The sequence below is a fragment of the Lepidochelys kempii genome, chromosome 22 (genome assembly GCF_965140285.1).
Source record: "Lepidochelys kempii isolate rLepKem1 chromosome 22, rLepKem1.hap1, whole genome shotgun sequence".
Classification (NCBI taxonomy): Eukaryota; Metazoa; Chordata; order Testudines; family Cheloniidae; genus Lepidochelys; species Lepidochelys kempii.
In genome coordinates, this window is record NC_136401.1 from 20,215,930 (window position 1) to 20,231,175 (window position 15,246).

At 41.4% G+C, this 15,246-nt stretch overlaps 1 protein-coding gene across 7 annotated transcripts in view; it reads right to left on the minus strand.

Moving 5' to 3' along the window:
• CADM1 (cell adhesion molecule 1) overlaps positions 1-15,246 on the minus strand; it is a 289,265-nt gene that overhangs the window by 28,601 nt on the left and 245,418 nt on the right. For 5 of the 7 annotated variants that reach the window (XM_073320762.2, XM_073320759.2, XM_073320758.2 and 2 more), the window contains one exon: positions 134-166. The exons of the other annotated variants lie outside the window; for them this stretch is intronic. In XM_073320762.2, the coding sequence (XP_073176863.1) occupies positions 134-166 (33 nt within the window). The remainder of the gene's footprint in view (positions 1-133; positions 167-15,246) is intronic. 7 annotated transcript variants of the gene reach the window in all.

Sequence of the window (15,246 nt, forward strand, 5' to 3'; positions counted from 1 at the left end):
TTATGAGATCAGTTCACTTGAAATGTGATTTCCCTTGAAGACTACATTCCCCCTCCCCTCCCTTCTTCCCCCCAAGCTTGCCTTGCCACTCAGCAGTGCTGAGAAAGTAGATAAACAGGAATGTGATACCAACCGTGAACTGCCGGTTCTGTCGTCGCCGTTGTGTCTACACACGGGAACAGAGGATTGGAGGAAGGGAAGAAACAGGAGGAACAGCATGCAAAAAAAGGGAAAATGGAAAAAAATGGAACAGATAATATATGAGCAAGCTTTCAAAGAACATTGCGTGACAAGCAATAATAAAATGAAAGGCAAAAAGCATCTGAAGTGAGTTGCACTGTTTAAAGTACATGCCTTGAATTCAAAAGCTGTGAGCCTGAGGAAAACAGTAAATTCTTTGTTTTTCTGGAGTCTTGCCAGGACGATATTTACGGGTGGTCAAGAGCTAAGGGGAACATGAAATGTGGGGAACACCACCAGCGTCAACTCTTTGGTTACGTACTTACAAAACACAGATGCTCAAAACTACGACAGAGACCTAAAGCCTAGAAATGGTTTCATACATTCAAACATTGCCTTCACTAAAATCTTCCCCTCCAGCCTGTTCACCTGAGGTCCTTCATTACCAATCAGAAGTCAATCAATCAGCCTCAAGTTTCCCCTCCTCCAGCTGGATGCCAAGAAACCTACAAGTGCTATAATGCATGGTTTAATTTCAGCATCCAGCTCATTTTAGGGTTGATCAGGAGCAACAGGGAGATGAGGACTAGCACACTGTTTTCACAGACCACATTCACTCAAACATACTAAATTTGTAGGTGGCCCTTTTGCTTGGTTCTAATGAATCATGAACCAATGAGACATTCACTTGATTGAAAAGTACAAGTCTTCACAGAACACTGGGAAGGCAAGTGGAGATTACCAATTCCTCTGCTGAGAAAGACTGCCTGATCTCTGATCCTTTTTTAGTCTTTTCTGCTAAGCTCTGATGAAAGCATTTATTTTTCAGGAGGCTGAGTGTCACATGTTACAAGTTAAATATATTGCATTGTTTTCATCTAGCCTCAAATATATTGGTTTAGAAAAATTGATTCACATCAAACTGCAAAGCTTTGTTAAAGGCCTTTGAAATATTTTTGGAGTTGCTGCTTTGCAATCTAAATCACATTCCGTCAGAGAAGAGGAGCAGTGCTGAACATATAGACAGTTTATAAAGACCAACCTGTATTTTGGATGGACTTCCTACCGCCTCAGCTCTGAGTGTCCTGGCAACAAGATTATCTTCCCCAAAATTCCCTATCCTACTGGGTCTATTTACATTTCAGCAACACTGTAAATGGAAAATCTATCTCCATTTGTTGACTTACACCTGGTTCTACTTTCACTCCCATTACTATGCTGAATGGGTCAGAAAATTGTTACTACATGCATTTGTTGGTTGCATGCTATAATAGGCTGGTTATTCAGAATGTATTTGTAAATTGTCAATATTTACAAAAATATCCTCAAACTCTCAGTAAAGTACAGATGTGGTCATTCACATCAGAAAGGGGCTTCAAAGGACTACATTTGGACTATAAAGGCAATGTTTAAATGAATAAAAGCGTATGTTAAAGTGCAGAGCAGCACTCTAAAACATATAATTTCTGTAAACTAGCCAGGAAGTTTAGTTTTATAATTACAGTACACAATTTCACATAGGCGTTCCCCCTCAATTAACATGCTCTCCTCAAAACCATAGGAACTGCAGTCTTTCCACATTCAGAATAAGCAACAGGAAGCACGAAGGGCTATTCCTTTGTAATTTAGCTAAGGACAGTCTATGTTTGAATTTCTGGACCATCAGTGAAGACGAGAATCACACAAGGAGTACACAATACTTACAGATTCAAAGTCTGCACGCTTTATATATCAAAGCAAAAAAAAAAAGCACAATTTAACAAACTCTACACCAAGATTTGCATGACAGATTATCAAGCCATCATTAATCTGTTCCCACTGCCAACATATACTGTTCTTATCTTGGCAATCAAATCTAACATGTAGTTAATATGCTAGCACTTGTTCTCATGCTGAGAACTTTGGTGAAGGCAGCATGGAAGCCTTCCAAAACAAAAATGAGAACAAGAGTAGGCCTTTATTTTTTTGGAAGCAGCATTGTGATAATGCTTCATTTTAAACAAGCAAATGGTGAAGGGGAAAATGGAGGTGGGGGTAGGGAGCGTTGTTTAGAAAGAATTACAGAACTGTCAACTCTTGAGATACCATCTTGGCATCTACAAACAGTCAATTTACTGTCTTCCTGAAATAAAAAAAGTTATGTCAGCATTACGATTGAATAAAACTGTGCTAGAAGCAACCTTGTACTCATATGCTGGAAAAGATATTAGTCAAGAAACAGTGTGAACTGGACAGTGCATCTCGCTTCCTCTTCTGGGAACAGAGACCAACAGCTTACAAAAATAAAGTTCTCAAGCAGTTTATAAGCGAGAACAAATATCCAAGTCAAAGAACATGTTTGCTGCAGCTGGAATGGTAAAGTTATGATTAGCAAATGGATTGGATGATTACAGCAGGAAACAGACCAGTTAAAGGTTTAGAATACGCTTTCTGGAGGTCCTTCTCAATTCCACCATCTTCTTTCAGAACAAGGATTTTATACATACAGTGTACGTACAATGCTGCACTGCGGAGGAATGATCTCATGTTCAGAGGTTTAAAACACACACTTAAAGCAGATTATTTTGCATTATGAGAGAGAGAAAATTAGCCTTTTGCTATGCTCCTTTGGTACGAGTCTAATGAGTATATGCAAAATGGTGTATAAATCACTCTCAAGAACACGACTGTTCTGCTTGGTGTAAGAGAAGAAATATAGCAGTAACAGGAAAGACTGTGCGGGCTGCTAGTGCTAGAATATCTTATGATTTTACCACGGGTTGACTAGTTTTTAAAAATAGTCCTCTGGATTTTAGCATGGTTACCCACTTTTAGTTTTATTTCATACTGAGGATAACCATGTTACCCCACTGATTAACTTTATGGTCCAAACTCTGGAGGGAGAAATCATATTTTCTCCTATCGAGCCGAAGGGAAGTTGTGTGTTATTGTTTCTAGTTTAAAGGTCCAGTGAAGTCAAGGAGTGAGTCTTCAATGACTTCAGCAGGCATTCCATCAGGTCCCCTAGTGATGGGTGATAAAATTTTATGAAAATGAAATTTATCCTATGGCGCCGACATTGGATGTTTTCTATTCTGAGGTGAGCACAGAGGATAGAAAGAAGAAGAAAACAAAATATTGAGGTGGAGTAAAAGCACTGTTAACCTCAAGGTAAAACAAAGAATAGGATTTTAATTAGTAAGGCTCAGCTAAAATTGTTTTATGTGGGGTAGTAAAAACAATCCAATGGCCTTTCCAGTTCCACACATCCATAATAATACAATGTACACTAGATCAGTGGTTCTCAACCAGGGGTACTCAGAGGTCTTTCAGGGGGTACATCAACTCATCTAGATATTTGCCTAGTTTTACAACAGACTACATAAAAAGCCCTAGCAAAGTCAGTACAAACTAAAATTTCATTCAATGACTTGTTTATACTGCTCTGTATACTGTACACTGAAATGTAAGTACAATATTCATATTCCAGTCTATTTATTTTATAATTATTTGGTAAAAATGAGAAAGTCAGCACTTTTTCAGTAGTAGTGTGCTGTGACACTTTTGTATTTTTACGTCTGATTTTGTAAGCAAGTAGTTTTTAAGTGAAGTGGAACTTGGGGTATACAAGACAAATCAGATTCCTGAAAGGGGTACAGTAGCCTGGAAAGAGACACTGCACTAGATGACTGTTTTATGAGTATCATCAAACATGGTATCCCAGAAAGGAATTTTTCTGCTGATATAAAATTGCATATTTCACTTAACGTTGACTTCCTTTTAGTATTTGTCATAGGACTCACTCAGTTCACTGTGGACAGGTCTTGAATGAATTAATCCCTCTAATACACATTATGCTGTGGTAGAATATGAAGGTATCTGCAAAACGGGAAGACACGGGCAACACGTAAGCCTTTAGACACCACCATTTAACTAAAATGCACGGTCCCAGAGGCAGCAGGGCAATATTTAGTTGAAACAGTGGCACAAGCGCTCCGCCGTGGCACATTCTAATTCTTTCATCTGGCTTCTCTCCAACTTAAAATTGTTCATTGAGCGTGACAGACTGAGGGCTTAAAGCTAATCCATAAATTAGTCCATAGTCTTGGGCAGAATGAACACCATAAATGAAAATCTCAGGAACAAAATTAAATGCATAAACTTAAAATGCTTTTTCTATTTCCAATTGAACTGCAGTGTTACTATCTTATAAGACAGGTTTCAGAGGAACAGCCGTGTTAGTCTGTATTCGCAAAAAGAAAAGGAGTACTTGTGGCACCTTAGAGACTAACCAATTTATTTGAGCATGAGCTTTCGTGAGCTACAGCTCACTGCTGCAGTTTCCACGGTAAACATCTGATGAAGTGAGCTGTAGCTCACGAAAGCTCATGCTCAAATAAATTGGTTAGTCTCTAAGGTGCCACAAGTACTCCTTTTCTTTTATCTTATAAGAAGCTACAGATTCGCTGGGGCTTTTTAAAAACAAACCCCATACTAGAAATGGACAGAAGAGTAGCATCTAAAAGTGCACATAAGACTCAACTGCACACATTTCACGTGCCAGTCTTTACTTTAAACCAACTAAGCAGCACAAACACAATATAGTTCCTTTCTAGTTTATTTCCTTAATTAAAGTAAAAAAAAGGAGCCATTAGGCTCTCTGAGCAGACTCGCTGAAATCATGTTACATCTGCTTTTTTCAGATTACTTCACATTTAGAAGGCCAGGGCAAGCATGAGTTCCCTTGATGTTACCATTTTTACAGCAATGCCCTAAGTAATGAATGCTCTGTATTAAATGAAAAGAACATTATTTTCTGGTTTCTTTCAAATCCACAGAAGATAGTAAAAGGAATACTGAAAAAATCTTCTATTAATTTCCACTGACCTAATGCCTAGCTTCATTTAATTTATGTTACACTTCAATTAAACTCAATGGTGGCAGGAGGGAGGATGGGGTGAATTCAAGCCTACATATAATGCAGAGCTGCAGCCATCCTTTATCTCTAAAGTCTTCCCAGAAGAATGATGAATGGACTCCATGTTTGATACTATAAGATCATTCTTTGTAAAATAATTCCAAGTTGGCTTCAAAGCTTCTGCAGAGGTGTGCAGCATTGCACCCCTGAGACAGCTTCATTTGGAGACCAGATGTTTCACAAAAAAAAAAAAAAAATCAGAATCTGCCAAGTAGCTTTGTGTAGTTGGGGAGAGGGTGGAATTCTAGAACTGGTGCTGCAACTTGGTCTGGGATTTTTAACACTTATTCCAGAAAGCCCTACGATATGCACTCTCGCTTAGGCCCCAGCCTTGCGAAGAAAACTTAAGAGAATCTGCACAGAGCTCCCTGAAGTCAAAAGGGTTCCATACCTTTGCCTATGCTCCTCTCTTTGCAGGATAAGGGGTTTAGTAGCTATTATTTTAGAATAAGGACTCTTCCTATAGCATGCACAGATATTGGAAGCTACTAGATATACCAGCAGTCATGGAGAAGCCCTGTGAATTTTGAATTCAACAAAAATACTAAGTAGATATTTAGACTATATCTTGGAGAAGTGGAATAAGCAGTTCTATAATTTTTCCATCAGTCCTCTTGCTTCAAAATAGACAACTTTTCTGCAGATGCACAATTAAGTAAAAATGATTGCTGCAGTACTTTATTCATCACAAATGAGTAACACACACATCAAAGTGCTCTGGCTGTTATTGACAGAGCAGTGGGGTAAGACTGGCTTAGTTATTTCTTTGCAAGCATGTAGGTTATTCTCTCTTCCTCTTTCCCTTTAATGTGGTCACATATTGGATGAAAATGTCAGAGGAGTATGATGTTAACGGTAAATTAACTTGACATTTTATCAGGGACACAGGGAAGCTTCTACAGACACCAAGAACGGTACAATAAATAATTTGGGGAAAGGAATGACTAAGCGGTGTAAATCTCTGTACCGGCTTGTGAAGCATTGCGTGGCACCAAACACCTGGCTTTGTGTGCGTGTGTACACATTCCAAGTTTACAACAACAGAAGAGTACTGTGAGGCTCTTATTTTGAGATTAGTGTTTTCTGATTTTCAAATGTCAAGTTGTATACACTGCTGCATCTTTAAAGCAGCATTCAGGAAAGGAGACAAAACTGCTGCTGGGGCCATCTGTAGTTTGCCCAGCCCCGGTTGGAATTGATCACCATCATTCATTGTAGAAGTTCATGGGAAAGAAATAAGTTTTCCATTTATCCGTTAAATTTCATCTGAACCACAGTACTGGCATCACAAAGTGTCATCTATAGTAACCGATTAGGCATGAAGCTTCCACATCCACTTGTACATATGTAGCCCCATTAATCCACATGATCTTTGAACCTCCCACAAACCTATTGCTCAAAATACCTTTCAGCAAAGAATGCCTTTTACGGCATACTTCCCACCCATAATCTTTTTGGATTACTCCTGGAATAAATCCCAGGCAGCTGTAGTTCATCACACTAGCAGCTGAAATCAGGAGAAGGACAAACTTGTGGTGGGAATAAAATTCTCATTTTATATGAGTTTTCTAGGATGTAAATTCCAATTTTAAAATGGGGCAACATTTTTCTTAGTTAACGAATACAAGAGTTCCCATTTTTATATTCGAAACCTACGCAAAGATGGAAAAAAGTTTTTCCACTCACTTAGTTTTGGAGTCTAAGTTTAACCTGTCCTTCAGGAAGAGAGTTTTTTCAGACAGGAACTCAACGCTATTCAAAGGAATTCATCTGGCAGAGAAGGAAATCCTTGGCATTTTTAGGCACCAGCACTGTAGCTTTAGCCTAGACAATATTTAAGTGTGAAGTCGTCCCTGGTTTGGCAGCACCTACCTTGTATTTATTTATTATAAAGACAGTCAAGTTGTTTAGTCCCCATATTTAAAATTTCACAACATGGAATACTAATAAAACATTAACATTTAAGTGAAAAATGTATGAAAAATACTTAATTTCTACTTCAACAACCTCCTCCAGTGTTTGCAATCTAAACAGTGGAACATTTACATAAGATTTGGAAGTAGATTAATAATTTTACTTTATAATGTTTAAACTTAAAAGCAGCAGAAAAACTGAAAAGTTCATTCTATTTTTACCATTTGGTTTTAACCATTTATGGCAGTGTTTCTCAAACTTCATTGCACTGTGACTCTCTTCTGACAACAAAAATTACTACACGACCCCAAGGTGGGGGGAGCCGAAGGACTTCAGCCCCAGGTGGGGAGCCTGTAACCTGAGCCCCAGCAAGTCTAACGCCAGCCCTCGCAACCCCATAAGATCGGGGTCGTGACCCACTTTGGGGTCCCAACCCACAGTTTGAGAACCACTGATCTATGGTATCACCAATAAAGATGTGTTTATTTTTAAAACTTCCAGCATCCCTTTATCTTAAAGAAATGTTTTAATACATTTAAAAAGACTTCACAATTATTTTAAAGGCAAGTCATCTGATTATGAAACCTGCCAGTCCAGGATCAGGATGCGATGAATTGCAGGATGCGATGAATTGACATTGCTCCAAGATTTCACTTGGGTCTCTGTGCAAGTTATAAAGGAACATCCATGAGATATATGCTCAAACATGTAATCTGCAACACTAGGGATTCCCTAGAAGTATGCTAAGTACATCCCACATTCCATTAAAACTGCTGCTATGTTACACGCAAGTGTCAACAGCAGAGGAGGAAACAAACATGACTGTGCAGTTACACAATTAATTGTTTTATGTGCTGAGGTGGAAGAAAATTAGCCCTACAGAGGGTAAAATATTCTTTAAAAGGCAGACCATTTTTTATACTACATTATGCCCAAAGAGAAGGATTTAAAAAACAAAAGAACTTTTATCTCCCAGGATATAACAGCTGTCCAAAAAAAAGTATTTCAAGTGAGGACTCCAGTGGCAATTTAAATTATGCAGTTTGCTCTGCCATATCACAGTGTACATCTTAATGAACAAATGTCCACGAGGACAATTTGAAATGATAAAAAAGGATTTGCCAGTGATAACAGCTGAAATGCCAAAGGATGGTCAGAAAATCAGTGTAGATACTGAAAAGATCAAACCATCATGTGATAAATCGGAAGTAGCAAAGCAGCAGAGACAAAGCAAATGGTTTAAAGGTTGTGCTCTTTTGGACGCCCCATGACTTCCCCACAGCACTACAGAACTGCTTTCAGAGGTCAGCTTGACGGATCAGGTCAAGTCCATGCCAGCGGCCTTCACAGTCACCTCAGGCATGAGAGTGAGACACTTATGCTCAGGAAGCGGACTGACTGGACAACGAAGGCATGCCAAGTCTTGCCTTAGGTTGTCATCTAGGGCTGGCAAGGGGGCAGCACTGAACAGGGATTGTTAATAGGCTGGGGAGGAATTTTGTACAGAACAGGGGCCATATTTTGTAACAAAAATATATTGTCTGTTATAGCGACGCAAGCTCTCTGGCGTAGAAAGCTTGCCTTCCTGTAATGGCTGTACAGCACTGCCTAGTATATTTGGCTTTATATGAATAATCAAAATGGGTGTTTGCCACTGGAAATGATGGCTGAAGAACCTACTGAACCTGCCCATGCGCAAATGGGCCCACCACGCCCATTCTTATTTACGGTAGAAAAAGTGAGCCCTCAAAGTATCTTCAGCACCTGAATCAGGAAGCATACTCTACATTGGAGGGGGCATCTAGTAAGGAGTCCAGTTTAAATGCAGAGAATAGGTGCTTTGCAAATGAAAACTCTCTCGAACACAGCTCATTTTTCTTATGAAGACGGGTCTTGGCAGAACTGCCCTCAGCTTCCATGTGATGCCAGCTGAGTGTGCCCCCAGCTTGTGCAGGGAATGAAGGGAGAGAAGGTGAAGTATAATTGAGATAAAATCTCCCCCGATTTGAGGAATCCCATTTAAAAATGCTTATAATTGGTTTGGGTGGAAGACTAAGCATGAAAAAAAGGAACACTACCACCTCTGAACAAAGTCAATCACCAGAATTCAGACTATATGCCAGGGGTGGCCAAAACGCGGCTTGAGAGCCGCATGTGGCTCTTTTACAGTTAAAGTGCGGCTCGTGGAGTCTCCCACACCTCCCCCTGCGAAACAGACTGGGATGGTGGGGCTACGGGCTTCTGCCATGCGGGGAGGAGAGTCTCAGGGCTTCAGCCCCAAGGGAGTTGCCTGCTGGGGATTGGAGCTTCAGCAGGAGTGGGGTTGAAGCTGAGCCCTGGCAGATGCGCTTTGCAGGGCTGAGGCCCCGAGTCCCAGCAGACATGCCCTGGCTCTCAAACTTCTGAAGATTATCGTATGTGGCTTGGAGGGTCAGTAAGTTTGGCCACCCCTGCTATATGAGAACAGTTCAGTATTTTGGAGGCAATAAAATTAGAAGTTATGTATTATCCCTTGAGGCTTTTAAGTAGTATTTCTATATCACTGCTGTACATAATTCTTGCAATGATGCTAGTTTGTAAATGGATTTCAGTTGCAAAACTCATTACTAGAAAGAAGGGAAGATAAACTTCAGTATAAAACTGTAGGAACTTACTCATTGGTGTTTGGCTGCTGAAGCTTTAAGGTTAACAGGGTCTGCAATGAACTAAACAATGCAGGGGAAGAGTGGAAATTAATTTTTATATCCATTTGTCAGACTTGGGTTTCCAGTTAAATTTAGTAGACTGTCTAGTCTCTGTAGAAATGGAGATTGCAAATGTTCAGTTCCATAACCTTTAATCTATCTGGAGAGAGGAGCAAATGTTAAATTCCAAGAGTGCAGATACTGAGCCTTCAGGATAAGATAAATACATAGATAGCTGCTTGCTAAGACACACTAACTCTGCAAGATCACATCCATCAAAGAGAGGGATTTGACAAAGTTGTTCCAGTAGCAACTTCAGTTTGACAACACCTCAGTGCTAGCTTGGTCATTAGCACAAAGGCATTCTGTGCTGAGAGAAAATATACAACTCCTGGTTCAGGAGGTTAAAGTACATCTGTAAGGTGGCCTCAGATCTCAAGTGGAGAGGCCAGCAACTGAATGAGACAAACAGAAAGTCCACACTGAAACCAAGGAATTTGGCACAATTGACCTATTTCTGCCCTCATTAGAGTCAATGGAAAAGCTCCTAGTGATCTGGATAAGAGTAGAACAGAATACAATGTCACTAACACAGTCTGGTCCCATGCACATTGGTCAAACCAACCAGATTAACTGCTGAGGGTTATGGCTAAGCATAAACTGCTTAAACATGTTTTTTAGCTCTGTTTTAGAAACCAGAGTACCTGGGGTCCTTTTCACACGGCTGCTAAGCAGCAAAGGTTTGGCATGGGGGCACCCAGTTTGTGGCAGACTGCAGAGTATGCATTTGCTTGATAGTCTAGTGGCGTATGTGACGATATACATATATGTATACGTATGTCAGAAGCAACGGAGACTGAGCCTCGAGGCAAAGTCTGCTTAACTGGTGGATGCATAAGTATAAAACATTTAAAGCTAATTCAGGTAGAGACTTCAAATGAGGCCATGGTCAGAACAGTAATTATATACAATATTGGCCCCTCTTCTTACTCAATACATCTGCCCCCTGCCTATTTCATCCTGTGACTGGTTACTTTAGTGAAAAAAGTTTTTTTTGTTTTTTTGTTTTTAATTTTTACCAGACGTTTAGCACTGCAAAACCAGTATAGCAAGGGGCAGAGGAAATGGCATTCTGGACCACCTCACATGGATTAACAGAATTCCTGTTGTAGGTTCCCTGTTACTGGTCATGATGCGTAGAAAGCAAGAGTCCACCTTGACCTTCCAGATCCCAGAGTGCTTTTGCTGGGCTAGCGATTAGAAAACTACCTTTTCACTTGTAAATGGAGTAATTTCAATCTGCAAGTCACTGAGACAAAACATGGAACCCAACTATGCACTTCTTATATAGTCACTTTTAAGAGTATAATTACACCTTAGAACAGCAGGACCACCACAGAAGTGACAGATTTGAGCCTCCGGTCAAGGAAGCTGGTGCGTTTTGATGGAAGATTACCAAGGAAGAATAGGTGGGGGGGTGGAATCTTAGAAGCATTTTCCCTTCCAACAGAGGAGGAGGATCACTTCTCCAGCAGTGAATAAATCCTCCTCAGAAGATGGAACCCACCTTGTTACACTCACTAGATAGGTAAGGGGAGAGGGGATTCTACCACCAGGAACAGGCAAAAATGGGTGTTTGATCGCTGTAAGAATCATAAGATACCCATGACTTGCCCACTATAAGTGGCTGTCAGATCTCACCAGGCATGTGGATCTCTCTCAGAGTCTGAAGAAGATCTTACGATCTTGATGTGTCTGTGTCAACCACAAGTGAACTGTCAGAGAAATCCGCGGAGCTATATTTAGATTATTAGGATCATCATCAGGGCCCAAGGCCATTACAATAACTTTTCCCTGAAATGCTCCAAGGGCAGGCTCGGCTGACAGGGAATGTTACATGGGATTAGGCAGATTACAGAGGAAGGACAGTAGGGAAACTTGAGAGAAGGGGAAGGCACAGTGATGAAGCCAGCTAGCACATCAGCGGTGCTATGTGCATTTTGAATAACGACTGACCCTGAAAACCGTGAAGACAGCCTGGATCACAGGGGCGGGGGAGCTGGTAGATTTCTGATCTAAGCAACTCTGTTGGGGAAGGACTAAGAATGTGTGCGGCTATAAAAGCCAACTCGTAAGAGCACAGATTGAATAGTGAGGGGTGCTGCAGCAGCCTCGGGATCAAAGCATGAATGGTGAATGCAGAACATCGAATAAACAGTGAGGCAACAAAATCTGTAAGCATCAGCAATAGGATCAAGCCACTAAACAACAATGTAGGGGACAATTTCCTGGTGCCAAGTGCTGGAGGAACCAACTAGGGGTAGAGCTCTTCTTGACCTGCTGCTCACAAACTGGGAAGAATTAGTAGGGGAAGCAAAAGTGGATGGGAACCTGGGAGGCAGTGACCATGAGATGGTCGAGTTCAGGATCCTGACACAGGGAAGAAAGGAGAGCAGCAGAATATGTACCCTGGACTTCAGAAAAGCAGACTTTGACTCCCTCAGGGAACTGATGGGCAAGATCCCCTGGGAGAATAACATGAGGGGGAAAGGAGTCCAGGAGAGCTGGCTATATTTTAAAGAATCCTTATTGAGGTTACAGGGACAAACTATCCCGATGTCTAGAAAGAATAGTCAATATGGCATGCGACCAGCTTGGCTTCACAGTGAAATCCTTGTTGATCTTAAACACAAAAAAGAAGCTTACAAGAAGTGGAAGATTGGACAAATGACCAGGGAAGAGCATAAAAATATTGCTCGGGCATGCAGGAGTGAAATCAGGAAGGCCAAATCACACCTGGAGTTGCAGCTAGCAAGAGATGTTAAGAGTAACAAGAAGGGTTTCTTCACGTATGTTAGCAACAAGAAGAAAGTCAAGGGAAGTGTGGGCCCCTTACTGAATGAGGGAGGCAACCTAGTGACAGAGGATGTGAAAAAAGCTAATGTACTCAATGCCTTTTTGCCTCTGTCTTCACGAACAAGGTCAGCTCCCAGACTATTGCACTGGGCAGCATAGCATGGGGAGGAGGTGACCATCCTCTGTGGAGAAAGAAGTGGTTGGGGACTATTTAGAAAAGCTGGACACGCACAAGTCCATGGGGCCGGATGCGCTGCATCAAAGAGTGCTAAAGGAATTGGCGGATGTGATTGCAGAGCCATTGGCCGTTACCTTTGAAAACTCATGGCGATCGGAGGAAGTCCCGGACGACTGGAAAAAGGCTAATGTAGTGCCAATCTTTAAAAAAGGGAAGAAGGAGGATCCTGGGAACTACAGGCCAGTTAGCCTCACTTCAGTCCCTGGAAAAATCATGGAGCAGGTCCTCAGGGAATCAATTCTGAAGTACTAGGAGGAGAGGAAAGTCATCAGGATCAGTCAGCATGGATTCACCAAGGACAAGTCATGCCTGACTAATCTAATTGCCTTCTATGATGAGATAACTGGCTCTGTGGATGAGGGGAAAGCAGTGGACGTGTTGTTCCTTGACTTTAGCAAAGCTTTTGACACGGTCTCCCACAGTATTCTTGCCAGCAAGTTAAGGAAGAATGGGCTGGATGAATGGACTAGAAGGTGGACAGGAAGTTGGCTAGATTGTCAGGCTCAATGGGTAGTGATCAATGGCTCCATGTCTAGTTGGCAGCCGGTATCAAGTGGAGTGCCCCAAGGGTCGGTTCTCAGGCCGGTTTTGTTCAATATTTTCATAAATGATCCGGAGGATGGTGTGGATTGCACCCTCAGCAAGTTTGCAGATGACACTAAACTGGGAGGAGAGGTAGATACGCTGGAGGGTAGGGATAGGATACAGAGGGCCTTAGACAAATTAGAGGATTGGGCCAAAAGAAATCTGATGAGGTTCAACAAGGACAAGTGCAGAGTCCTGCACTTAGGACGGAAGAATTCTATGCACCGCTACAGACTAGGGACCAAATGGCTCGGCAGCAGTTCTGCAGAAAAGGAAGTAGGGGTTACAGTGGACGAGAAGCTGGATATGAGTCAACGGTGTGCCGTTGTTGCCAAGAAGGCCAATGGCATTTTGGGATCTATAAGTAGGGACATTGCCAGCAGATCAAGGCATGCGATTGTTCCCCTCTATTCGGCATTGGTGAGGCCTCATCTGGAGGACTGTGTCCAGTTTTGGGCCCCACACTACAAGATGGATGTGGAAAAATTGGAAAATGTCCAGCGGAGGGCACCAAAAATTATTCGGGGACTGGAACACATGACTTATGAGGAGAGGCTGAGGGAACTGGGATTATTTAGTCTGAGAAAGAGAAGAATGAGGGGGGGATTTGATAGCTGCTTTCAAATACCTGAAAGGGGGTTCCAAAGAGGATGGATCTAGACTGTTCTCAGTGGTGGCAGATGACAGAACAAGGAGTAATGGTCTCAAGTTGCAGTGGGGGAGGTTTAGGTTGGATATTAGGAAAAACTTTTTCATTAGGAGGGTGGTGAAACACTGGAATGCGTTACCTAGCGAGGTGGTGGAATCTCCTTCCTTAGAAGTTTTTAAGGTTAGGCTTGACAAATCCCTGGCTGGGATGATTTAGTTGGGGATTGGTCCTGCTTTGAGCAGGGGGTTGGACTAGATGACCTCCTGAGGTCCCTTCCAACCCTGGTATTCTATGATTCTATGAATGGATATAATATAATCAAGTTCAACATCAGTTAAGAGGGACTCATACCAAGAGCCAGTGATATTTAGTTTCCAGAAGAGTGACTTATTTAAAAATAATAATTAACAAACAAACAATAAAAAAGTGAGGAAGCTAGGAGTACCCAAAAGGAGAAGTTGGAGAACTCTGTTGAATCAGCATGGAGGTTGCCTAAGATGCCTTATTATAGTCTTGGATGGTAGCAACGATCAAAGCATTTGAGCTACAAACCACATGTAACTTATTATTCGAAACAGCTACGCTGTTGAGTGTGGAAGGGTAGCTTCGCAGAGTACCCATCTATACAAAATGAGCCCCAAAATGACATGCTAGCAATACTGATTTCATTTCTAGCGCAAAGAGATGAGAAAATCATTAGTATTACAATGCACGACATGAATATAATGTAATAGGACCAAAGCAGCTTGGTTCCTGTAAGGGTAAGTTAACTGTAAATGGTTACAATGGCTCTTTGAAAGCATTAACAGAACAGTGTATAAAGAACCACCAAGTTACAGCATTCCTTTAGACCAAGAGACATTTGATAAGAAGTCTCCCCACAAAAGGCTCTGAAGGAAACTTTGACACAATGAGGTGAGAGGTTAAGACATATTATGGAATAAAAAGTCGTTAAAAGATAAAAACTGTAATAAATAGCCAAGTCTTGAGATGGGAAAAAGTTAATACCAGCATGTTCCGAAGTTCATTAGTAAGGAGGTAGACAGTGGACCTGGAAGGAGGAAGACAGTGACATGGCAAAATCTGGACAACGCAATGACAGATGAAATACACTGGGACAAGAGCATGTTAAGGCACGTTGGAAGGAAGGTTTAAAATTAATTGTCGACACCCATGAGTTCTG